Source organism: Anolis carolinensis, chromosome 4, assembly GCF_035594765.1.
Source record: "Anolis carolinensis isolate JA03-04 chromosome 4, rAnoCar3.1.pri, whole genome shotgun sequence".
In the NCBI taxonomy this organism is placed as follows: Eukaryota; Metazoa; Chordata; class Lepidosauria; order Squamata; family Dactyloidae; genus Anolis; species Anolis carolinensis.
In genome coordinates this window covers 9,245,225-9,270,979 of record NC_085844.1, presented here as the reverse complement: position 1 = coordinate 9,270,979, position 25,755 = coordinate 9,245,225, and the positions used below count along the sequence as shown (strand labels likewise).

The window sequence follows — 25,755 nt, the reverse complement described above, 5'->3', positions numbered from 1 at the left end:
TCACCATAAATCATAAAATTCCCACTAATCCAGCCAGCTCCAGCTCATTTTGCTGAAGCCAAGTAATTCTTACTGTATTATATTATACCATAATGCATTATGGTATAGGATAGGATACCATATTATACCATAATGCACTATGGCATATAATGGTATCCTTCTGGCGACAGGCTGAAACCTTTTTATTCAGGACGGTTTTTAAAGAAGAAAGTTTTAAAGATCAAATCAGGGGTGCTATGGTTTTAGCTATATGAATAAGTATTTAAATCAGTTGTAAGGGTTTTAACTGTTTATTTTTAATATGGTTAATATTTAATTCTATTTAATGTTTGTATATTTTTAGAGAAAAAAGTGGGACACAAATAACAACTACAATAATTTGAAGCACTCTCAGATTTTCTGAGATCAGATTCTCTGTGGTTAAAAAATACAAAAGAGACTACCTTAATAATGTTTAAGAGGATACACACCAAAAATAGCTCAATGTATCCCAATTGAGGTGCATTATCACAGTTAAGGTGGAAGGTCAGAATTTGCTCTGAAGTCCCCCCCCCCCCCCTCCATACCGACACACACAACGAAGAACCGCAAATATATGACTCACCTGTCATGTTCTTTATCCACCAGATGATACCTGGCTCTGAAGGCCACCAGGTGTGCATAGTATGCTGGTGCAGGGATGGAAACAGAGCGGGTGCAGCGAACGTACGTGTGACACAGTTGGTAGGTGAGGATCTGGAGCTCATCCGAAGAGAAACGATTGTCATCCCAGAGAACGTGGTAATGAGATGGTCTGCTTGTTCCCTGAGGAAGACAGGTCACAGACTGTGCTTGGCAAACATTTCTTCTCTCCATTAGCTAAAACCTGGTTGGTTGGTTGGATTTCCCTTAGCAGGGAATCCACAACAAACTTCTCTAAGATGGACTAGAATTCTGTGTAGATTTATTTCAAAGACAAACAACCAAAAGCATTTTTACCCGCTGGAACACTAGCTCTCCTTCTGCAGTTTTACGAAGCATTCACATGTGTCTTTTTGTGGCCTTCTACAGAAAGTCAGTGCCTGATTGGGACTCTACTAATTACAAGTAGTATTTAACTGTGTGGAGATGTATCTTAGCACTAAACACGCTGTTTTAATGTTTAAAAACAATTAAACATCTATCTTTTCCAGCAAGCCTACATTGTCAATTTTAAACTATATAATTTAAATTGAAATTTTATTGGATGGAATGGTGTTAATGTGTTTTTCAATCTTTTGTCTGTGTGTTTTAATCTACAGTAGTCTCTCACTTATCCAAGCTAAACGGGCCAGCAGAACCTTGGATAAGTGAATATCTTGGATAATAAGGAGGGATTAAGGAAAAGCCTGTTAAACATCAAATTAGGTTATGATTTTACAAATTAAGCATCAAAACATCATGTTATACAACAAATTTGACAGAAATAGTTCAATACACAGTAATGTTATGTTGTAATTACTGTGTTTACGAATTTAGCACCAAAATATCACGATATATTGAAAACATTAACTACAAAAATGCATTGGATAATCCAGAACCTTGGATAAGCGAGTCTGGGATAAGTGAGACTCTACTGTATGTGTTTTAAATGGTTTTGCATTCTTCTCTATTGTTTTTTAATTATGTTGTAACTTACCAAGAGCCTTGGGAAGAGGAAGGTAAGAAATTAGATTTAAATGAAAATAATAAACATTGTTGTTGTTGTTCTTGTTATTTGCCTGTGCAACCTATTGGCGATGTTTATAGCAGAGAAGTGTTCAGGGAAGACAGCTCAAATGCAGCGAAGAGGGAAGACATGCAAAATCTTTGATATATACAGTCTCTTAGAAAAATATCAACGGGGGAAATTGAGCTTCTATAAGTTTGGGAATTAGTACTAATTTGGAAATGCAAATTGATAATTTCAGACCAATAGATATTCAAATAATAGTCTATAAGGTATTACAGGACTATCTTTACTTGTTCTTGATTATTTATTGACCCTGCCATCACTGGTAGTTAATGCATCAAGTGCCCAAATATGCCTGCAATCCCAAAATTCAGACTCCCATTTCCCCCTGGCTAATTTCTCATCTATAATTTCCAAAAATGTTCCACATGTTAGTAGTTTACCTGAATACCAGCATGACTACACAAATAGAAGTCAAACTCCGACGGGTGGGTGATTTTTGTGTCCACTGTTGTACCTGCTGGAATGTTGCCACTTTTCCCAACCTGTAGCACGGAAAAGAAAATGAGGAATTTGTTATATTTATTTGTTTGTTTTTTATTTTGAGTATTAATTTTTCTCATGCCTGGTTTAGACTGTCATTTGGATCATTTGAAGGCTTCAACCTATTCTCAGTGATATATACACACCCGTTCATTTTTGTCTGTACAAAACAGCCTGGTATGATGCCTCTTCTGCACGACAATAAATGTAATTCCAGGCTGGTAGTCTTTTTCTAGCTTAATACACGCTTCTCTGATAGCCAACAATTCGTGATGGAGAACCTACAGCAAAACAAAGGATGAGAGCAAGGAACAGGACATGAGGCATCCTGAAATGTTACAAACATAGCAACGATAATAAGGGCACAAAAAAAAAAGCACCAAGGTGCCAAGATCTTGGTTCAGGTATTTCCCCTGCAGCAAAACAGGCAATACTGAGTATACGAGGACCTACCCTACATTCTTTACTTAATGAGATTAAACTAGAAAGCACTTGGGAGAAGATCAGCGTTGTTATTACAGATGCCTGCATAGGCCCAAGCCTGCCAGCCGGGCTTGCAAACACTGTTAATCATCCCAGTGCCATTTGAACACCAATATAAAGAATTTATTCTGGCTCCAGACTCTTCTAATTTCAACAGTATACAATCAACAGAGGTCTGAGTCAGAGTGAACCTAGGCATAATTCTATTTTCTTCTCTATTTTTCATTGTTTTTATTGTCATTGGACCAGGCCTGTTTTTATTGTCATTGGACCAGGTATTTTGGACTTCAACTCACACAATTTCTAACAGCCTACCGGAATTGAAGTCCAAAACAACTGGAAGGCCAAAGTTTGCCCAAGTCTGCATTAAGGGATTCAGCTACTTTTACTTCCTTCCTTTCTTCCTGTAAAATAATTACTTGCAACGAATAACAAATGGTTTCAAACTAAAGAGGGGAAAAATGGTAACCTGTTGAAACTGCCCCTCGGAAACCCCGTCTCTGTAGAAAATGATCCGGGTGGGTTTGAACCGCGTTGACTTGTAGAACTGGATCAGCAGCTCCCTGACCATGGCAGCCAGATCCTGGATGATCTCTTGGCGATGCTGCTGGACCCTCACAGTGGCACAGTATCGGTTCGGGTGGGCATCCATGCTGCCTACAACCTGTCAAGGAGAAAAACCTGCTGTTGCCATACACAGCACTCCCTTCAGCCACAAAACCCTTTTCACATCACCAGCAAAGACTAAGCTAATGGCATTGAGGTTTTTAAAGGGCCTCCAGAAGTGCCAGATGTGGAGTTTTGTTTACAAATGATATCAAATCCAACCCCTTCCCCCCCCCTCCCCCCCGACAAAAAGGGTTACAGGTGACATCAAATTGTTGGCTAGGTGTAGAATATTATGCGGAGATCAAAAATGATTGAAATGTATCAAATAACTTCAGTACTGGGCTTGTAAAATTGCATTTCATAGCACTTGAGGGTGACAGACCGGAAGAAAATGTCATCAAAGTAAGGTTTAAAATACATGTTAAAAACAACTACAGTAGAGTCTCACTCATCCAACGTTCGTTTATCCAATGTTCTGGATTATCCAACCCAGTTTGCCTCCCACCCCGATCCACAGCTGTTTCTCTAGGCAGCAATTAATTTCTGATAATGTTGCTATTGTAAGTTCATTTTATGCAATTCTATCTTTTCTTGTAGTCAATTTGTTAGTAGCCAATGTTTTTTTAGTCAATGTTTTCAATATATTGCAATGTTTTGATGCTAAATTCATAAATATAGTAATTACTACACAAGGTTACCATGTTTTGGGCTGCTTTTTCTGTCGATTTGTTGTAAAACAAGATATTTTTGGTGCTTAATTTGTAAAATCATAACGTAATTTGACATTTAATAGGCTTTTCCTTAATCCCTCTTTGTTATCCAACGTTTTCACTTATCCAACATTCTGCCAGCCCATTTATATTGGATAAGTGAGACTCTACTGTATATATAAAAGTAAATATAAGACTGGTGACTAATTGATAGATTTACTTACAGCAGCGATAGATGGCTTTTTCCCATCTCCAGCTGGTGGATGAGTGACATCTGCACCCAGGAAAATTACAGGCTGCTGGAAGACTGGAGGTCTGATTAAGAAAAAATACAAAAACATTACACATTTACACCATAAGCTTAAGATGGTAAGTGTCTTTTTTATTCTTCGCTAGCAGCACGATTCACACAGTCTCATACTATCATTCACACAGCAGCGTTTGTGCGTATTTATTTTTTATTAGCGGAGACTAATATGGGGTTATTATCATCTCTTTAGATAGTATCGCCATCATTTTATGTGGCAACAAAGAACAAAACAGCTTCCTGCAATTACAATCTAATTAAGACATGAGACAAAAGGAAAAAGGGGTGGAAATGTATTTGGTCTCCTTCTTAACCATTCAAACAGGGTTTGAAGACCTGTTTGTTTACAGCTACTTTAATCTGAAGTTATCCTGAGAGTTTAATACCTGGTGATATTTTAAATGTTGGCTTTCTTATTTTGATACCCTATTTTTATTTTCTTCTTTCTCCCTTCTCCAGCTCTGAGAAGGCCTCACAATGTCTCCATGGAAACATGGCTTTCTTCCTGGCTATTTCCTTCCTCACTTCCTCAAACACCTTTCTTTCCCAGTGACATCACAGAAGGCCACTTCACCTAGCAACAGCCAAACCACAGAAGGCCACTTCACCTGCCAACAGCCAATCCAGTTATACTGGACAGCCACTATACCTAGCAACAGCCAAACCCTCAGCTAACAACAGCCAATCCTTCACCTAGCAATAGCCAATCCAGTGCCATCACAGAGGGCCACTTCACCTAGCAACAGCCAAACCACAGAAGGCCACTTCACCTGCCAACAGCCAATCCAGTTATACTGGACAGCCACTATACCTAGCAACAGCCAAACCTTCAGCTAACAACAGCCAATCCTTCACCTAGCAATAGCCAATCCAGTGCCATCACAGAGGGCCACTTCACCTAGCAACAGCCTTTGTGGTACAAACAGACAAGCATACATACATATTTATATGCTTTGATTTTCATATAGTTAGATTTACTTCATTATTATTTTTCTAGCAAACCAGCTTGGTAGCCTTTATACAAATGACAACTATCACTCTCCATACACAACACAAGATGCACATTTCTTTCCACTGTGGTCCATAGTTTCAGTTGTTGTTTTTCAAATTAGGCATTCAATAGCTTATCCACCAGCATCCAACAAGATCATTACCAATCTGCCTCCCTCCCTGTCTGAGTCTCTCTCACAATCAGCAACATAGAGCTTTTTAGTGACATACAAAACAAGGGTTTATGCACCTCTGGTTCCAGCCTGATTCATTACACCATTGTTAAAAGGCATGCTTTGCATTTTTACAAGCTGTTCATTAAATTTTTGCCATGGAAACCAACATTTTTGTTTAATTACATGACCCCAAGTACAACTATTTCCCAGAAAATAAGGAGAATCCAGGCATTGCACTAATGGGCAATTTGTTTTTCTTCACCTTAATAAACTACCCTCTATAATACCGCAGTGCCACCGAATACTTAATCATTCATTAACTAAGACGCTCTTACCTTCCCTGAGGCAGTAAAATGTTATTTACGCCTCCCAATTTGACATTGATTTTTAAGCACAGATTGGACAGGGTTTGTGGCGTTGTCCGTTGCACATTTTTCATCTGCACGCACTGCGTAGCCATGCCCAGCACAGTGTCCCCAACACGCTTCACCTCCGCTGCCAAGAAAGGAGGAGATATTCAGTTGATTTACTCTGATTCAAATAGTTTCTTTGTCTCCAGGGATGCTCAAGCTTCACTACCGCCATAATATTATACTGTATTATGTAGTTATCTACTTGAAAACTAAGATCTTCAATAGAGGTCCTTCAGGAAAGAAGAAGGGAGTTGGGTAGCTATGAAAGAAAGGCCATTCTCAATGGTAGTCCACCAATTTTTCTATATTCTACATAGGAAAATCAATTGTATACTATTTTGTCTTTCTGAACAGAAGCAGAAGGCTTTTGAAAAAATCCAAATCCTATTTTTACTATATTGGCATTTCAATGATGTGCACTCTGCTCTTTTTTATATCTATACACATAATAAAAGAGAAAATGCGTATGTGTGTATGTGACTGGGGTGCCCACTTCCACAGACAGGCTCCCGTTTCCACATACAACTATAACCCACAGTGCTGAGGAGCCACCAAAAGCACTCCCTCTAATGACATTTCAGGTTATAGCGAGCGCAATGAACATGTAGCCCAAACCCTGTCAATGTCCTCCCCAAACACTACGGCCCACCACCCAAGGAATGCTCTCATTCAGGGACAATTTTATCCTAGATTTTATGTTTTTTCTCCACCGCAAACATCCCAGTGTTTCTTACTCTCTCCACTAGTGTGGAATTCGCATGATCCCGCCCACTGCCTCTCCCTTAACCCTTTCCTATTCTTTTCTACTCTGTCTGCATAACAAACAGAGCAGAACTGAGCAGCAACTAAACATACTGGATGAATTTGGGGGATTGACTCCATATGATGGAAGTTGTAGTTCACCCTGCACCAAGTCAGAGCACTGTGACCCCCACTGATAATGGACCTGGACCACATTAGGCACACAGAAGCCCATGACAAAGGAAAAATACTGGAAAGGTTTGGGGGGCAATTTACTTTGATTTATAGCCATTGTAGGTTCACCTGCAATTAAAGAGCACTCTGGACCCTACTAACAATGGCCCGGGATCTAATGTAGCACACGGAATCCCCATGACCAACAAAAATGCAGGAGGGCTATGGGCGAAATTTATCTTGATTTATAGGAATTATAGTTCACCTGAACCCAGACAGCACTGCGAATGCAAAAATCAATGCACCTGCAGCAAATTTGGCACACATACCCAATATACCCAAATTTGAATACTGGTGGATTTGGGGTGGAATTGGTCTTGACATTTGTTAGTTGCAGGTACTAGGATTCATAGTTAACCTTCAATCAAAGAGCACTCCGAACCCCACCGATGATGGATCTGGTCCTAACTTGCAAGACAGGAACTCCCATGACCAATTGAACATACTGGAGGGATTTGAGGGGACTGACCCACCATGGTGGGAGTTGTAATTCATCCTGCAGCTGGAGAACATACTGAACCCCACCAATGATGCATCTAGAGCACATTTGCCCAACATGATAAACTTTAAGCATCAACAAAGTTTCAGGGGGTTAATCTGGCATGATGTGAGTTGTAGTACACCCACAACCTTATGCATTTTGTAAAATTAAAAAAATGACTTCTTCTAATAACCCAGGCAATGCCGGGTACCCAAGCTATTATATATAAAACTCTTCCTTATAAAGTATTTCAATAAATATTAATCCTCCTCCACATCTCCTATTTTTTTGTGTAAAATGCATACACACATTAGAACTGTATTATTGAGGGTTTTTTTTTAATGCAGCCTTGTGAAACCTTGGTGGCAATATTTAACGGCTACCCAGCCATATATGGACAGAAGGCATGCTCACAGAGGCAAGCGACAAAACTAAACAGATCACATTATGGCACAGCTGGCCAGAGACCAACATCAGGCAATTCCACAGAGAACAGCTGTTTAATATCTCAATTTCGGGAGAAAAATGTGCATAAAATGAAGTTAATAATATAAAATACAGCTTGCCAATGAGCAAAATCACAGCGGAGGTAATGATTAACTATGACCACTGTAGACATGGGAAAAGAAGAAAAGCCCCCCCCCCCTCCCTGTACCATAATGTAATGTTTCAGTATTGAATAATCTAACACAAAAGTTGTCAAACTAACCATAAACCGGCGTTTTTCCGGGTAAAATGACTACCACAAGCTGCAACCCAGCATAGGTGTTCTTTAGATGCCGGAACATGGGCTCCACACTATCAGCTCCCTGGGCATATTTACAGAAACAGGGTTGGCCCTGAATGGGCATTCCTGCATCTCTGGATATTTTTCTCAGCTGTTCTGTGAAGGACCTTGAGGGGGGGAAAGGATGGAACACATTCAAGAAAAATGCTTTACATTCAGTTAAAAGAATACAATGAGCCTTTGGTAACCTCGGTTTTGGTTCTGCCTTGTGGATATCAAAATCCATGAATGTTATCTACAGCAGGGCATCTTGTACTTTTCTATTTGGGCCCAAACATTTTTAACATGACTCTAGCAAACTTCAGCCCTACGGGTGTTTTGGACTTCAACTTCCCCAATTCCTAACAGCCTACCAATCCATAAAATATAAACCTGACAATGATGAGGACTCTCTAAATGTCTGGAGAGATGCATTCTTTAATTATAAACATCTGAAAATCAATGGCAGTTTTAAGGACCATGCATGCTTAATAAGAAGCTTATGAGAACTTCAAGGTAAATACAACATTAATCAAGCTTACTTAAGGTGGACTTCAGTGCACTGTCGCTGAGGAGCAAAGCAAGCGATTGCCCAGACTTTTATTTCAATGCCAGTGTGAAACTGTTTGTTCCTCATATCCCAAACTCCTTGAACTGGTGTGGCAATTGCTTTGTTCTAGAAAGCAAGAGAAAAAAGAATGAATGATATGCAACAGTGGGAAAAATTTCAACTGCAATAGATTTTAGGAACCTCGGCATTCAAGTAACAATAACGATCAGAGGAAACTATGGGACACGGTAATTCTGGGTTCACAGAAAATCATCCAAGTTCAAAACTCCAACCAAAAACAAATAGTATTGCTGAGTCAATGATAAAACACAAGTGTTTAACCTTCTCTAAACCTAGCAGTCACCACTTAAGGCAACTATCTGTGAGTCATATTGGTAGGTTAAGATAAGAGACTTGAGCAAAAAGATAATGCAGTGGAGCGCTACCGAAGACTGCTAAGGCGGGGAACAGCTTATATTTTCTTCTCTGCAACACACAAGAGGCCATAATTTGTGATGCCAAGCTAAATCTAAATTACTCAGGTATCATCAAAACACGTGAAAGGGAGCGTTGGTGCAAAGGATTTCTCTTAAAACCTCACAAGAAGAAAGGAATATGTAAACTACCAATCCTGTGCCTGTAATGACACAGACTATATGTTTACAGAACAGCCACTACGAGTTATAGAACTGGGGCTGCATGATAGAATCTGAAATTGTGGGAAATTATACTACTAGGCCTCAAATACTGTTAATAGTTAACAAAGGGGAGCAGGATTGTTACTACGGACTCCACAAGATCTTTGTTCACGTACCCTGCCTCCATAGAGAATTGAAGGAGGCTGCAGCACCCGACCAGTCACGTCCGTCATTTCATCTTTCACCATAATGCCAAATTCCCGGACAAAAGGGTCAGTATTAAAACTTGCACTTCGCATCTAGAAAACGAAAGATAAAACTGATGAAGATCAAATATTTCATTACAATTTGATCCAAAACCTCAACGTGTTTATTAGCTGTCAAAGTTGCAAAGGCTTTTAGATCAGTTGAAGTCTAGTCGGAGACAGAGGATTAAAAAATGAGAAAGTAAAGGTAAGGAATGCCCCACAAACACCTCTTTCCCCCCAGTTGATACTCCAACACCTTCCAGTCCTTTCGACTTTGAGAATTCGCCCTCAGTCATTGCAATGAGGTCTTTAACATTGGCAATAAAAATATACAAAGTGGGTAACACATTTTTGTCATACAGAACACACAACTCTGACAGCATCCCTGCTCCTAACTTCCAAAGAGAAGACTCACCAGTTTGCTAATCTCTTCCTGACGGTCCGGCGCTGATCTAGCAGTTGCCCTTATCATAGTGGAAGTTTGATTGTCTGTCAGCTTCTTTATACACCTCTGCCCTGCCACAATGTTACAGACCTAAAGCAGTACAATACAGATACATTTTTGAAATGTTAAATTTACTAGTTATACTTTTTCTAGAATGTGGGTCTACTGCTGGTATCATATCTAGTTCTATCCATTCTCCCTCCCAAGTTAAAACTCAGTTACTCTATACGAGGCATGGGCAAACTTCAGCCCTCAGGTGTTTTGGACTCCAGCTCTGACACAGGAGGCATGCTAACAGTTGATACAATCTCCCAAAAGCACACACTACATATTCACATGCAACACAGCAAGTCATAGTGAGAGAAAAGAAGTCAGTGTGTTCTTGTTATTCCCTTGTCGTCTTCAATTACTCAGGGAAAGTAGGATTATAACTATTTTAGATACAAGAGGTTTATATTTATTTATTTCCATCATTTATATATGTTTTATTCATTTATATGTTACCCTTCCCCCTGGTTTGGGACCCAAGACAAGATTGTGACAGCTAAAACAAGGCAAAGCAAAAGCTTGAGTATAATTTTTAAAAGTTAGTATCTAATTAAACGATCACAACATTAATGTCTTTCTGTTGTCGAAAGCTTTCATGGCTGGAATCACAAGGCTGCTGTGAGTTTTCAAATGCTTCTGGAAAATGGCCATACAGCCCGGAAAACTCGCAGCAACCCATTAATATCTTTATTGTACATGTTGTTGTTGTTATTATTATTATCATAATTATTTATATCCCGCTTTATCTCTCCCAAAGGAGATTCATAGCGGCCTGACATAAAAGCATTACCATACAATTTAAAAGACACAAATATTAAAACAGAATTAAATATAAACAGTATTAAAAATCCATTAAAACATATTCAAAATTAAGAACCACAGTGCCCCGTTATAATAATGCATTTTAAAATTCTTATAAATTATGAAATAATAAATATATTATTTATTAATATTTTATATTTATTTAATAATAATACATTGATATATTATTGGCACAATATTACATAAGGTGAATTTTTACTAAAAGACATCTAAGTTCTGGTATTAGCATTCTTTCCGCTTGGAATGCAGTGGGAAAAACAGTCAGGGAATAGTGACAAAAAGTGTTAAATGACTAACAGTGTCTTCTGAAAACCATCACAGAGAGAGAGAGAGAGAGAGAGAGAGAAAGACCTTGCCTAATATTCAGCAAAGAGATTACTTGCCTCTAGGGGAAGGTATGTGTGTTTCTGCTCCTGTCCAACTTGTAAACATGGAAGATGAGGGTAGCGTAAAACCAACTTGTGCCTATCCTTAAAATATTGAGCTACAGTGCATTCAACAGTCTGTCCACTCTCTTGCTGAAGTGGGAATCTACAGGAACCAAAGTTTGAGAGGAATAATTGAATTTTTAATATTTATCCAACTCTTTCACATAATGAACTGGAGAATTTTTAAAATGCACAGGTCTCTTTTCAAGACCAGGGTGGCAGATATAATGCAGTCACAACTTTAACCATTAATCAACTAGTAAAAAGGAGCTGAAGAGAAATATATACATTTATTTGATCCTTGAGTGCAATAATGTCACCGAAGCACATAAAGAGTGGATATTCTTTACTGCCCAATAAATATCAGAGGAAAATGGGAAAACAATGAACAAATTCTTAGGTTTTAAGTAGAGCATGAAATTTTAAAATTATCGCTTGCAAGATCAAAAGTAAAACATTACGTTTGGTGACTTGCTGGTCGTCTGGTAACATTGCATACTCGGTATTTTCTCTTCATTTGCCCGCAGTGAGTGATTTCCACTTTCAGACCTAACAATTTAAGAATGTAAGAAGTCAAGTTTCCATCCAATTTAACCTAGATTCCAGAAATTACCATATCAGTGACAATGAGGTGTGCCATCGGTAATAAATTCTTTCAAGAAATGCACTGCAGTTTAAAATATTTCCTTCTACACACTTGATTAAGTGTAAAGCAATGATCCTCAATTCATCATCTTAGCACTGAACCAAAGCATATCTGTATCTCTCCACACCCCTTTCCTTTTTCTTCCTATCGCTCTCTCCAAATCCCTTTTCCTTCTTATCGATATATCCTTCGTCCTCCCTGTATTTCACCACCTCTCCTCTTCTTTATGTCTGACACCAGTTTTAAGTGCCCTGGCTCAATGCTATACAATGCTGGGATTTGTAGTTTGGTGGCAGAGAAGCCTCCCACAGGATGGTAACACATCTGGGCATCCCCTGGGCAACGTCCCTGTAGACAGCCGATTCTCTCACTCCAGAAACACTTGCAGTATGTTCTCAATTCACTTCTGACACGATTTAAAAAATTACTACAATGGGCAAAGACCTATTTGTCTCCTTCACTAGTAGTAGTACTCACTAGTTGAATTAGGACCTGATATTCACTGGCTGGACTATGAGAAGCATTGAGATGTTTTTCTATATGAATGACATTGCGTTTTCTTAATTTCTAATTCTATTTGATTGCTTTCCTTCTTGATCATTTTTTGAGAAATCATTTGAGGCACTTAGTACTTGTTCCGCAAAGACTAGTCCTGCAGCCTCTTCTTCCAAGTTGCTTACCTTTAATTTCTTTGGTAAACTTAACCCTTTGGGAATCCGTCAGAGGTTTCTGTTGTTCTTCAATGCTTTTGAAATCCAGAACTTCACATACAAATTCAATTACTGGCTGTGCCTTGTAAAAAGCTGTTGCCGATACTACCAATCAAAAGGAGAAAAATAAATACGGGAGACGAATGACACTGAAGCAGGTTTCCAGATCTAAGGCAACTACTCATCAGAAATCTGATTGAAGAGCACTCTTTTATGCAATTATTAAAAAATTGTAAACATGAACAGATGGAGAAGTAGCAAAAAACATACCATCAATGTTCAGCATCATTTTCCACAGTGAAGGCCTAACTGACTGATGAAATCCAAACCAAACTTCTCTGCCCCCTCCCAAGGGATTGGAGCAGCCTTCGGATGCAGTGAAAAAGGACCGGCCCACAGGAGTGTACCTACAAGGGAAACCAAACAGATTTACAAGACGTATAAAGCACTGTAAAGCTTAGCTCCAGACCAGGCATGGGCAAACTTGGACCCTCCAAGTGTTTTGGACTTCAACCCCCACAATTCCTAACAGCTTACTGGCTGTTAGGAATTGTGAGAGTTGACGTCCAAAACACCCAGAGGGCAAAGTTTGCCCATGCTTGTATTAAGGTAAACTGAAAAGTCCATATGGACAACTATATGTATATTATGGTTCACATTCAAGGCATCTTTTCCCCATATTTTCTTCAGTTATATTTCTTCAAGTAAAATGTGTTGTTTGAAAAAGATGAGAGTTTTAAGCTAGTTCATCTCAACATGCTACATTTTCTGTGACGATGAATTTTCCCCCCACCTCATGGAAGGCAGGTGCCTCATGACCACATCCAGCGCCTGTATCGTTTCAAAAGGGACGCTTGGAAGACGGCCGGAGAGAGCGTCGTGTAAGGCCTGCAGACTGACGCCCGACATCCACTTTATCGCCACCTTGAATATCCTGTCCTTCCCTTCTCCTGGCAACGTCACCTCCAATTCCACCTGCAACATTTGGAAACGACAACAAGATGATTCTTTCCGTTTTAGAGATATACACCTGTAGATGTATAGATAGATAGATAGATAGATAGATAGATAGATAGATAGATAGATAGATAGATATCACACCTTGGGCTCCAAGATATGTATCTGTGTTAACTAAAATAATATTTACTATTATTACTATTATTATTACTAATATTATATTTAATTATATCCCACTTTTTCTCTCCATAAGGAGACTCAAAGCTTCTGACATTAAAAAGCATCACAATACAATTTAATGTATACAAATATTAAAACAGTATTAAACATCATTAGTATTAAAAACAATTCAGTTAAAATTCATAAAAACATTTTAAAATGTATGGAAAACATGTAGTTTTGCCCATTATGAAAATGTATATAGGAAAATTTGTGAAGACAACTCAAGCTGGCATTATATACTTACTTTATCTCTCCCTATTGGAAGCGGCATAGCTGTGTAGAGGTTTTTTCTTCCATCAAATACTGGCTTGCGATCCCCAAATATCTGTGCTTTAAAGTGCTGTACCATGTGTTCAACTATTTCTCTAGAAACAGAGAATTCTGTTAACAAAACATATTCCACTGTTCAAGCAAAAAAGAGCTGAATCAATATTCAAATATCAAAAATCAATATTAAAAAAAAAAGCAAAATGCCATTAACTGGTTGGGACCTACACAACCCTTGGGGTCATTCAGGTGTCAAAAGACACTGAGCGGAATGTTATGGCTTCAGTTGTTGAAGCCTTTAAAAGCAACGTTGTAGACTACACATATCTTCATCTGAACATTTTCAATTCACAGGAAATCTGATGAAGATATGCAATCTCTTATCTTTTCATTCATGTGTGTGTGTGTGTGTCTGTGTGTGTGTGTATGTATATTCTCAAAAATATTTTCTACCACTAGACTAATGGATTTTTTAATATTCTATTTACTGATTTTGTACCCCTTTTTTCTCAGGGTGGGATAAAGGCAGATATTTACTTCCCTCTTGCTGGTAAATGAAGACAGAAAAATAAGCTGTCAGTAGCACCTCATTTAAGAGGCTTGATAACAAACTGTAGAACAACGCAGAAAGCAAGTTCAGCAATAGTTGAGCTGTAGGGAAATCTTCACAAACATAAGCAGCCATGCCAATAATACTATCTAAAATGGCAACATTTCATTTCAAACAGAAGAATCAAAATGATTTTCATTGCGGGCCACATCATCCTTATGGTTGCCTTGAAAGGGCTGTTTGTAATTGTAAGACTGTATAAAAGTAATTACCTCCTTAACATATAGTTAAATAACCCAAGCTAACATATCACACACCATCCTCATCCATTGATCCTGTTCTAAAAATAACAACAAACACAAACAAAATGCAAACACAACCATTAAAAATGCTACAAGCTCTGAAATGTGTCCAGACATTGTGGGCATTGAGTTTGACACGTGATTTAAAGCACAGTATTTACGACACTAGAGAAAGAAGACAAGGAGGTACTCAGTGTGATAAAAGATGATTAAGAAAAAAACAACTGTTTTTTAAAAGGTGCTAGCTTTAAATGCAAACAAAATGGCATTGCTGTATCTTACTAAGAAATGTCTTTGCAAGAAATTTTTCTGTGCTGAAATAGGCTTGTTTTGAAATGAAGAGGATGGAATACACGAGGCTGAGGAAAAATCAAAGTGTACTGTACCTGTTAACTCTTCTAGGGCACTTCTCTGGCTTTATATCCAATTCGTAATGATATATGTCAATTTTGGGAATGTCCATTTCAAAAAAGTTGGCTTGTAGTTTGATTGTTCTCCCTGAAGTCCCAAAGTCAGGTCGAGGAGGCGGCTTGAATGCATATGCCTGTATTGGAGGTGGCAGAGGTGGAGGTGTTGCAAGGACTAGAAGGAAAAGCAAAGCAAAATCAGTGATGCAAGTCCTACAAAGGCAGTTCTCCAGGAAATATATTCCTTTTGTAGAGAAAAAAGGGAACTGCTGCTTGAAACCAATCTTCATCTCACCTGTCATTAACGGTAAGGTAATAAGTATCAAAAAAAGAAGCCAGAAGCCAGAATGAAAGGATAATGTGAGTTTTCTTGCCATTAATGGCAAAAATCATTCTCCCAGCAGTGCAAGATCAATTGCCGTAGTTCAAATATTATTTAAGCCACCCAGAGTACTTTATCTTACAATCAGCTTAGCATCACAGATTATAATGCTCCCTGCTCTCATACACTCTAGTAAGCAGCTATATATGACACAGAGGCATGATTCACAGTCCATTGAAGCTGGAAGTAATACACTGGCATGTAAAACATAGATTAAAATGAAATAGTGCCCCCTTTTTTTCTTGAATCTTCCATGACTCAGCTTTATTGGACCTCTCAGAACACTGAAATATTAAGGAATTTTCAACACAACCCCAGATAACAAGCCTACCTATTGAAATGGCTTTTTTGCCTCAAACTAGAGCACCTGCAGAGTTTTTGTGGCATTAATGTTAAACAGAGGTCATGAGTGGTAAAGGTGCACTGCTCCTACTTAATATTTTGTGATGACTCTTGACATATGTAAAGCTTTACTGAGATAATGAACTGAAATATGAAGCAGAAGAACTCAGAAAACATCCTACTTCCCTGCATTTTCCTCTTACAGTAGAGTCTCACGTATCCAAGACTCGATTATCCAAGGTTCTGGATTATCCAATGCATTTTCGTAGTCAATGTTTTCAATATATCATGATATTTTGGTGCTAAATTCGTAAATACAGTAATTACAACATAATATTACTGCGTATTGAACTACCTTTTCTGTCAAATTTGTTGTATAACATGATGTTTTGGTGCTTAATTTGTAAAATCATAACCTAATTTGATGTGTAAAAGGCTTTTCCCTAATCCCTTCTTATTATCCAACATTTTCGCTTATCCAAGGTTCTGCCAGTCCGTTTAGTTTGGATAAGTGAGACTCTACTGTATTTCCTTATTTCCTATTCTGAGCACGAAAGAAGAAAAGATACTCAAGTTCTTATTCAGTTGGGCACCTCAATATCCAGCCAAGTCTATTTTTCTCTTGTCTACAGAAGCAGCAGAAAGGTAATTTAAATCAAGTTAACATCCCAAACGAAGTGTGTGAAAGTTTCTATCATCCTTTCTCAAGCACCAATATTCTTCAGCAGTAGGAGACAAGAAGCCCAAAGATGGACAGTATTAATACTGTAATTTATTTCAGAATCTCTTATAACACCAAACATCACTCATAAATATAGCTTCTAAACAGTTTTATGTACTTATAGGATATCAAGCTGTACCAAAGCCTATTTTATGTCACCCTGAGGAGTCGCTAATAGTTGCTAATAAACTGAAAGTACTCCTTATCTTAGCCTGAATGTTACATGTTCTTTCCCCATCACTACCTATCAACTTCAAACATAAGAGTGTTAAAGTAGCTGAAGCCATATGATATTCTAGAAGGGGGAGAAATGAAATGTAAACCTGTAAAACTTATTTTCAGTGTTTTGCAAAAGCACTAGAGCCTGATCTAGAAAGATGAGCACAGTCAGCCCTGGTTAGAACTGGGATGGGAGTCCAACCATGAACAACAAGTGCTGTGGGCTATATTTCAGAAGAAGAAATTGGCCAGCCACCATTGAGCATTTCTTGCCTAATAGCCACCCCCATGGAATTAATAACATCCCCATAAGCTGACAGGCAATTTGAAGGCACATATATAAACACATCAATGTTATCCTTGGCATATGAATCTTCTCAGGGTTGCTACATCTGACAGTATTTGCAACAAGTAAGAATTTCACAACCTTGGGGGTGTACAATATATTTTATTTTACCTAAACTCTTATAACTGTATGGTATCAGCATAAGAAGTTGGGCTCATAATAATTTGCAAGAGTTAAGATCTCTGAAATAACTGACAGTAATACAACACTGAAGAAAAAATGACTGCTTCATTAACAGGATGAAGACACACATTTTTGATAATTTAGGATTACAGTGTTCCCTCACTTATTGTGGGGGTTACGTTCCAGGACCACCCGCAATAAGTGAAAATCCTCAAAGTAGGGACACCATATTTATGCTATGTATTTATGCAAACCATAGGCCGCTTACTACAATGCAGTCTGAACTTTATTTTAGCAGTTACAATATACAGTACACCGGCAGAGAAGAAGAATGGAGCTAAATAACTCTTTTTTTATGTCCAACCCTTCCTTACCTTCCCTCTTCCCTTTATTTCTCCCTTTCCCCCCTTCCAAAACCCTTTGCACACCACAAAAACCTAAGAAACAGCGAAAATATCATGATAAATGGTTACATAAATATTTATTGAAAACCCGCAAAACAGCAAGGGAGCGAAAAGTGAACCGCAAAGTAGCGAGGGAACTACCATCATTTTTTTTAAGCCAGCAGATTTTGGTACTGTTTTGAAAATTTAAATGTTAGGGAGAAACATTACCTTTATATACAAAATACTAATAATGGTCCAATTTAATGCTAATATCAAGGGACTGTTCCCTAATATTTGAGAGGCCTATTCCTCCTTGAAGACCAGGTCTGATGCTTCATAAAGAGACATTCACCCACCAATCTCTTCTCAGATTTTGGACTTTGCTTCCCAAATGAATTGACCAAATAACAAATGTGAAGACAGTGCTAACCAGCAGGTAGCACGGAGTAAAATGAATATATGGTAGAAAGCTATGTGACACAATACATATAAATATACTGAACAGACAGTATAACACACTGAATAGAATAATAGTTGGAAAACATCAGTAACAACACAATACACGCACACTAAACAGTGGAGGCACAACAGGCATCAAAGCATCCGTTTCTTATAAAGTCTTCATCAGGTGCTGCTCTGCATAAATCATTCATGTAACTTCACATATAAATATTTTCTAACAGAGTTCTAACTCTTAGCCTTATACTATAGAGTCTGACTTTGCATAAAACTCCTGGCCAAGAGTCTGTGCTAGCAGTGACTTGATGATAAACACTTTGTGCCAAAGATAACTTGTGGACCAACATAACCTCCTGCAATTGGCTTTGGAAAAGAAGGGCTTCCAAACCCACACAGGAAGTGCAGAGGGACCTTAGCTATCTGCCATCCCCTTCAACACAGACAAGAGAGAGAGAAATGCTTATGTTGAGGACAAACATTCAATAGATGAAAGAGGGAGAAACCGCTTGGCAATAATGTTAAGATATTACCAATATCTGCTTGATGAGTTGCATGAGCTGGTCAATTTAAGTCTTCCACAGACATGTTTTAAATACATACTGTTGTGAAGAATACAGACAACACTTTGCACCCACTCTATTGCTGTGGCTGACACAAGTCCAAGTGGACTCAAACTTGGCTTCTGCTTGCCCCACTTTACTGGCCACACTCTCCACTTTGTGCAGACTTAGGATTTGGGCGGGAACCCTGGAGAGGTGGGAATCACCAAGTGTGCCCTAGACATGGTTCATAAAATCAGCCACAAGGGACTGGCTGAGTGGGCCAGGGGAATGAAAAACATCTCAGAGTAGAGTGCCATCCTGTCTAAAATAGACAGGGTCTTTCACAGGATCTTTATTGAATAACACCCTCACCCAAACCAAATGCACTAGATATGTACTGAGTAGTGCCCAATATCCTTTTTTGGAGCAAGGTGCATTTGTGGTATCTGCCCAGTTTCCTCTGTGCTAAGGTCCTATTTTCCAGAACTACAGAGGAGTTTCAGGCATCTCACACTGCATCTACATTGCCATATAATCCAGTTCAAATCAGATAATCTGGATTGAGATACTAAACATTGTAGATGGGGCCCCAACTGAAAATAATGTTTCAGTGCATACCCAGAAACTTGCAGGGAAGTTAGTTTTCCCTCCTTCACAATTCCATTCTCATGAAAGCCATATATTACTTACTAATTCTATGTTCAATGCTACTGAATGACACTGCAGCAATTGACACAGAAGTCAATGCCACTTTAAATCCTATTGATTTTGATGGAGCTGCCTTACAAATCACTATGTCTGGACCAAGCTATTATAAGCCATCTCTAGAATTCTGCTTGGGAAGTAGCATATAAATATATATAAATATCTAAATTATTCTTGGCATCCCATGGCAGCTTCCTAAATGCCAACAACGGTTGATTCTGCTTAGGTTCCAAGATCCAAAAGAATTTGGTACCTTCAAAGCACTGAGGTCTTTCTGGCAATGTAGTTTGTATAAACATTCCTATGGATTTCAACTTGAGCTTTTAAAAAGTCTAAATTGGCATACTGGGAAAGAAAAATAATGAGAGGGACGCTGCAGGCTTTTACCAAAAGGCTGTATGGCCAATTATACATGCCCTAGGCAATGTACTTTTATAATGTACATTTATAAGTAAAAATAAGAAAAAACATTAAGGCACTGTAGTTTGTGTATGGTTATATAAATGCAATTGTATGTAGCCTGGATTTTTCATTTGGACTTTCCTAAAACTGAGCACCAAAACTGATGCTGGAGTTGGCTGAGTCTGCAGCATTTATCTTCATCCTATAAAGTTTGGAAAGTCTTATAAATCTGTTAGGAACGAAAGAGGGAAACCCCAGTCATGTGGCACCTTTAAAAATGATTCATGCTAGCATGGGCTTTTTCAGAGCTTGCAATTCATTTCAGTGAACCTAATTAAGTCCTTTATTATTAATATACATGTACAGCTACTACAGTAATTAGTACTGATAGATTAGCTTCAGTATATATTTTGTTCTCTAAAATGACATATCTAAAAGGGGATAACACATTCAGTTCATTTTTTAAAAGCATGCAAACAGAAGTGATAGAACCACAACTTTTTTAAATGGTCAACTCTACGAGCTCTTAATCCTATTTTCCCCAGGAATTGTTCTGGTATACCACACTTTGATTCTTCACAAAGTGTTTCCCCTACAAGGCCTTGAGAATCTTCAGCTCATGATTTAAAAGATATGGAAAATGTCTGTGGCTCATCTGATCACAGACATTTTATGATACTGTGTTGAAAGAGAAAAGAAATTTGGAACAAATAAAATAGTAACCACATTCTATCTGCTATTGAAATTTGGCCATCTCATAAAACAGTCATATAAAAAGCAGTAGTGTTGGTCATTTCGTTAAAATAACACTTATAAATGATCTTAGTCATGAAAATATTGCATCAGCCAGAAGAATGTTTCCCAGGATTGAAATAATGGCAACCTCGTTTAGCCCATAGGCTCTTATAGACCAAATTACCAATGACAGGTGGAGTTGTGTTTCCAATACGACAGCCAGCCTGGGATTTGTACTCTGCCAAGGCACCAGCAATATTTGGCAGAGAAGGCTGAAAGGTCCTCTAAAATTACAGCTCCGAGGATTCCACAACACTGAGCCCTGGCAGTTAAAGTGGTGTCAAACAGGATTAATTCTACAACATAGATGAACCCTCTTTCAGGAATGATTTCAGTGAATCTCTTTGAGTGAATCTCCTTCCATTTTACTGGAAGATGTTGACCAAAGGTGATCTACAAGTTGATCAAAATAAGAAGTTAGCTTCTTGTGTAATTTTACATACATGAAAAAGGTCTTCAATTCTGTTCGGTGCAACCAGAAAGCTTAAATTTTAAAAAGAACTGAAGCAACCAAATATATGATTTCTGAATCTTGAAAGCCCTATTACAAATCTTGAGCTGAATCTAAAGGTTTTAAATGTGCGAGTTCCTCAATTTGAGAATTATATTTGAGATTCCATAAAAGCCTTATTAGAACATCTCCCTACATGCTGAGTACAGCTAACATGGACACTGCCACAACTAATAGTCACCCACAACACACTTTAGAAAAGTAAACACCTTCAATGAACAGTTCTAATGCCATACCAACTCAGGATACCAGTAAGTGACCAGGATGGTTCGGTCCAGATGGACATCCAAAGCCATGACACAACAGCAGTATCAGTAAGTGTTTGGTCAACTGGACAGTTAACAAAGGAAGCTCAAAGCAGAAAGTGTTTTCATTGCATTCAATCATGTTTTAATACATGCACTACATGGCACCTTTCTCCATAATACATATGAAGTTGGGAAGCAAATCACAATCATCACATCATGATCAACGTGCCAAAAGGAAGGAGCGTCAAGCTAACCCCGACCGGGACCGCCTTCCACCTGGAAACCAAGGTCCTCACTGCGGGAGAATATGCGGGTCAAGAATCGGTCTCTTCAGCCACCTAAGAACACACACCCAAGATGGAAGACAATCGTCCTCGAGCTACGAGGGATCGCCTAAGTAAGTAAGATCAACAGTTTCAGCTTACAAAACTGGAACACTTTAATCTTTGTTGCACTTTAATCTTTAATCTATGTTTGCAGGAATGATCAGTTAGGAAGGCCATGGTTGGGCAATTAAAACAGGTGTACAAGGCACAAACCATAAATATATGAGGTTCCATTTTCAGAATTAAATTATTGGTTCTTCCAATAAGATATGGCCTCTTCCAAATGCAAGCTGTCCTTTTCTTGCTCTGTCATTTGATATTCTTTGATGCAAAGGGACTCCATTTGGGATCCTAGGTGCAGAAGAATAGTCTCTGGCATCACAAACGTTCACTGTGATAATTTATGCGCAGTAGTAGGTACAAAGACATGCCTGACTTTGGTTTCACACTAAGCAGGATAACTCACACAGGAGCAGGCCTGCTGGAGCACATCAAAGCTCTGCCTCGTCAACCCTCCTGTTTCAGACAGGACAAACAGGTGTCTCTCAAACACATGCAGGCGTGATCACGAAGGCCTGAAATCACCCTTTCAATCTGCCTGGAGCAGCTAATATTTAATATTAGCGGCTTTATTAAATTAAAATTTAAAAATAATTACTTGCATTTATTCACTTAAAAGTAAGGAAAATTTATAATCACAATTTTTTAAAACAGCAGTCCCTTTCATTAGCCATTTTAAAGATAATTAAATGTTACCTCTTACTGATTTTTCAGAGTAGGAAAGCATAGCTGTACATATTTACACTGTTACAACTCCAGAGATGTTGTCAAGAAGACGTTTCCAGATACAGTAGTCTCACTTATCCAACATAAACGGGCCAGCAGAATGTTGGATAAGCAAATACGTTGGATAATAAGGAGGCATTAAGGAAAAGCCTATTAAACATCAAATTAGGTTATGATTTTACAAATTAAGCACCAAAGCATCATGTTTTACAACAAATTTGACAGAAAAAGTAGTTCAATACGCAGTAATGCTATGTAGTAATTACTGTATTTATGAATTTAGCACCAAAATATTATGATGTATTGAAAACATTGACTATAAAAATGTGTTGGATAATCCAGAACGTTGGATAAGCGAGTGTTGGATAAGTGAGACTCTACTGTATTAACATCATTCATCATCATAGGCTGTCCCAATACAAATACAATTCTAACAGCTGAAAGACAAGTCAAGTGTCCTAGAGAATACCGGCAAGAGCTTTATTCATGTTTTCTATAACTGAAATGAATGTATAAGGCAGCAAGAAACTCAAACATAATATCTGCTGAAGGGTAAACACAAAATTAAATGTCCCCTCTCAACCAATAAATATTGCAGCTAAGACCTCAATCTCCGTATAATGTATTATGATTTAAAATAACCGATAACACAGGCACTTGGGGATACATACTCCACACAGGGGATACATACTCCACATTGCAAGCAATTTTACAGGCAGCATCCAAGAAAGCATATTCCACACTGCATTGGCTATGTCACTAACATTAGAAATGGAAAATAATACAATTCCCAAGCAACAAGTCCTGCAAATTGAGGGTTGAGGAACTGATTTCACGCAATCGCTCAACAAAGATTTTGAACAGATTGAATGGAAGACACTCCCTGGTAACAGTCCACAAATGTGATTTTCAAGATGTCTCTGGTGTGCTGTCTATTCAAATACATGTATTTAAAAAAAAAAAAAACAAGAGTGGCATCTACTAGATAGGAGCTCCATCAAGGTTTCCTTAACTAAATGCACATTTCAAAAGGTGCACCTGATACTGTGCTTATTTTCAAACCTTTCTCCCTCTGCCCCACTGATAATTGACACAGAGGGAACCACAGTAAGGTTCCATAACACAATGATTTTTTAGTATGAAAAAGTAAGATGATACAGCAGCCTAGCAACAGCCTAGTGTGCTTCCTTAATGAAACAGATCCAGTTATAAACTCAATGAAAAACATCATGGCTGGCCAGGCCAGACTTCTAGCTTGTGCAGCTCTGCTCTCTTCAGCTCAAATCAGAATTAGCATCACCCTTTTTACAAACACAAGGGTTGACACTGGATAGTCATTACACTGCCCCCAATGCAAAGAGGTAACTTCGCAAAATCGTGGCCAATAAGAGGGATTAAGGATCACTGCAGTAGCAAAAAGGGGTACAAAACAACAAGCTAATATTTAAAGTTTAAGTAGTGTAGGCAGAGGGAAAGATAATTCCTCCTTGCCCAGATGGGTATCAGAAAAGGCTCCGATCCCGTGAGTCAGCTACATGGGAATTTCTACGCATCAATTAACTTGGAAGTGAGAGTGATTGTATGACCCTGCCTAGACAACAAAATGTGAATCAGAGCAATCAAGTTGGTACAGAAAGCAGCTGGCAACAGGATGCTATGAGGACATGCCTGTATGCATATAACATTTATATCTTGCCACGAAGTATACACGATAACTTGATGCTCCTTATCCTTATGCCTCCCCTTATCCTCACAACTACCTGGAAGGTAAACAGAGTCAAAGAGATACTCCAATCATTACATCACACTCTCTAGCTAACAAAATACTACATGAAGAAACATATTCCATGGGTGTGTGTGCACAAATAAGAGAGAAGTGGAGATAGGCAGTGGTTCTCCATTAAGGGCCAGAAGGACTCAGAGATATTAGGTTTCCCAGCTAATAAGAGCAGCACTAGTAAATAACAACAAAGAGGAGAAACAGTCCCAAGCCAAAGGGCTATGGCCATCAGCTCCTGAGTTAGCGGGTGGGTGGCACACAACACATAATGCACAATATTTTGCAATATTTGTTCTCTTGTTTTAGCTTTTCTCTCCAAGTATAGAACACCTCAACTAGCATGATCAAAAATAACATGGAAACAATACCAAGCACCATCATAAGGAAAGCAAATAAGCCAAAAGACCACTACTAGCTGCAAAGTGGCAGAAAGCAATCCAGTGTATCCAGAATACTTAAGATTTCACCTTGTATATATTTATAAGGTTCTGTTTCATTACCCTTGTTCTTGATTATACATGATGTTGTCCCACCCTTTGGCAAAAAGGGCATTATAAATAAATATCTTTGTTGTTGTTGTTATCATCATTCAAAAGAAGTCCATTTTCCAAATGCTCGTCTCATAATTGGTCACAAGTTCATTTCCTAAATCCCCCTATGATTACATTATTATCATTATACTATATTGATGATGATGATGATGATGATGATTATTATTATTATTATTATTATGTTGTTGTTGTTGTTGCTGTGTATGATTATTTGAAAGGACCCCCTTTTCCAGGGCCCCCTATTATTATGATTACAGCACACGGTTGTTATTAATGACAGTTATGTTGTGGAGGATAATGATGACTGGAAAAAGTCCCTTTTTCATGTGCCCCTATTATAATTAGCTTATTATTTGATTGTTATATTATTATGTTGTGGTGATGCATGATGATTATTTCCCCAGTGAATCTTTTATAATTATATTATTATTACATTATTGTTATTATTAAATTGAAGATTACCTTGTTCTTCTTGTGGATGATGATGTGATGATAATGATGACTGCAAAGGAGCCCCTTTTCCAAGTGCCCCCAATAGTATTCTCTTTTTTATTATTTTATGGTTTGTTTATTATTATTATTTTATATTGTGGCTGCTGCTACAGATGATGATTGGAAAGGAGCCCTTTTTCCAGGTGCATCTATTATTATTCTGCTATTGTATGATGATATTATTGTTACTATACTACTACATTGTGGAGGATAATTATGATGATTGGAAAAGAACCCCCTTTTCCATGTGCCCCTA

The 25,755-nt window shown here is 38.2% G+C and overlaps 1 protein-coding gene across 2 annotated transcripts in view; it reads right to left on the bottom strand.

Moving 5' to 3' along the window:
• ago2 (argonaute RISC catalytic component 2) overlaps positions 1-25,755 on the bottom strand; it is a 40,068-nt gene that overhangs the window by 11,789 nt on the left and 2,524 nt on the right. Inside the window, exons 2-18 of one of the 2 annotated variants that reach the window (XM_016992788.2) lie at positions 15,363-15,558; positions 14,102-14,222; positions 13,472-13,656; positions 12,949-13,085; positions 12,649-12,783; positions 11,784-11,871; positions 11,278-11,425; positions 9,995-10,114; positions 9,508-9,630; positions 8,686-8,819; positions 8,087-8,271; positions 5,844-6,003; positions 4,260-4,350; positions 3,186-3,380; positions 2,380-2,514; positions 2,134-2,235; positions 605-804 (exon numbers count right to left, since the gene is read on the bottom strand). In XM_016992788.2, the coding sequence (XP_016848277.1) occupies positions 605-804; positions 2,134-2,235; positions 2,380-2,514; positions 3,186-3,380; positions 4,260-4,350; positions 5,844-6,003; positions 8,087-8,271; positions 8,686-8,819; positions 9,508-9,630; positions 9,995-10,114; positions 11,278-11,425; positions 11,784-11,871; positions 12,649-12,783; positions 12,949-13,085; positions 13,472-13,656; positions 14,102-14,222; positions 15,363-15,558 (2,455 nt within the window). The remainder of the gene's footprint in view (positions 1-604; positions 805-2,133; positions 2,236-2,379; positions 2,515-3,185; positions 3,381-4,259; positions 4,351-5,843; positions 6,004-8,086; positions 8,272-8,685; positions 8,820-9,507; positions 9,631-9,994; positions 10,115-11,277; positions 11,426-11,783; positions 11,872-12,648; positions 12,784-12,948; positions 13,086-13,471; positions 13,657-14,101; positions 14,223-15,362; positions 15,559-25,755) is intronic. The other variant, XM_016992787.2, reaches the window with a different exon arrangement.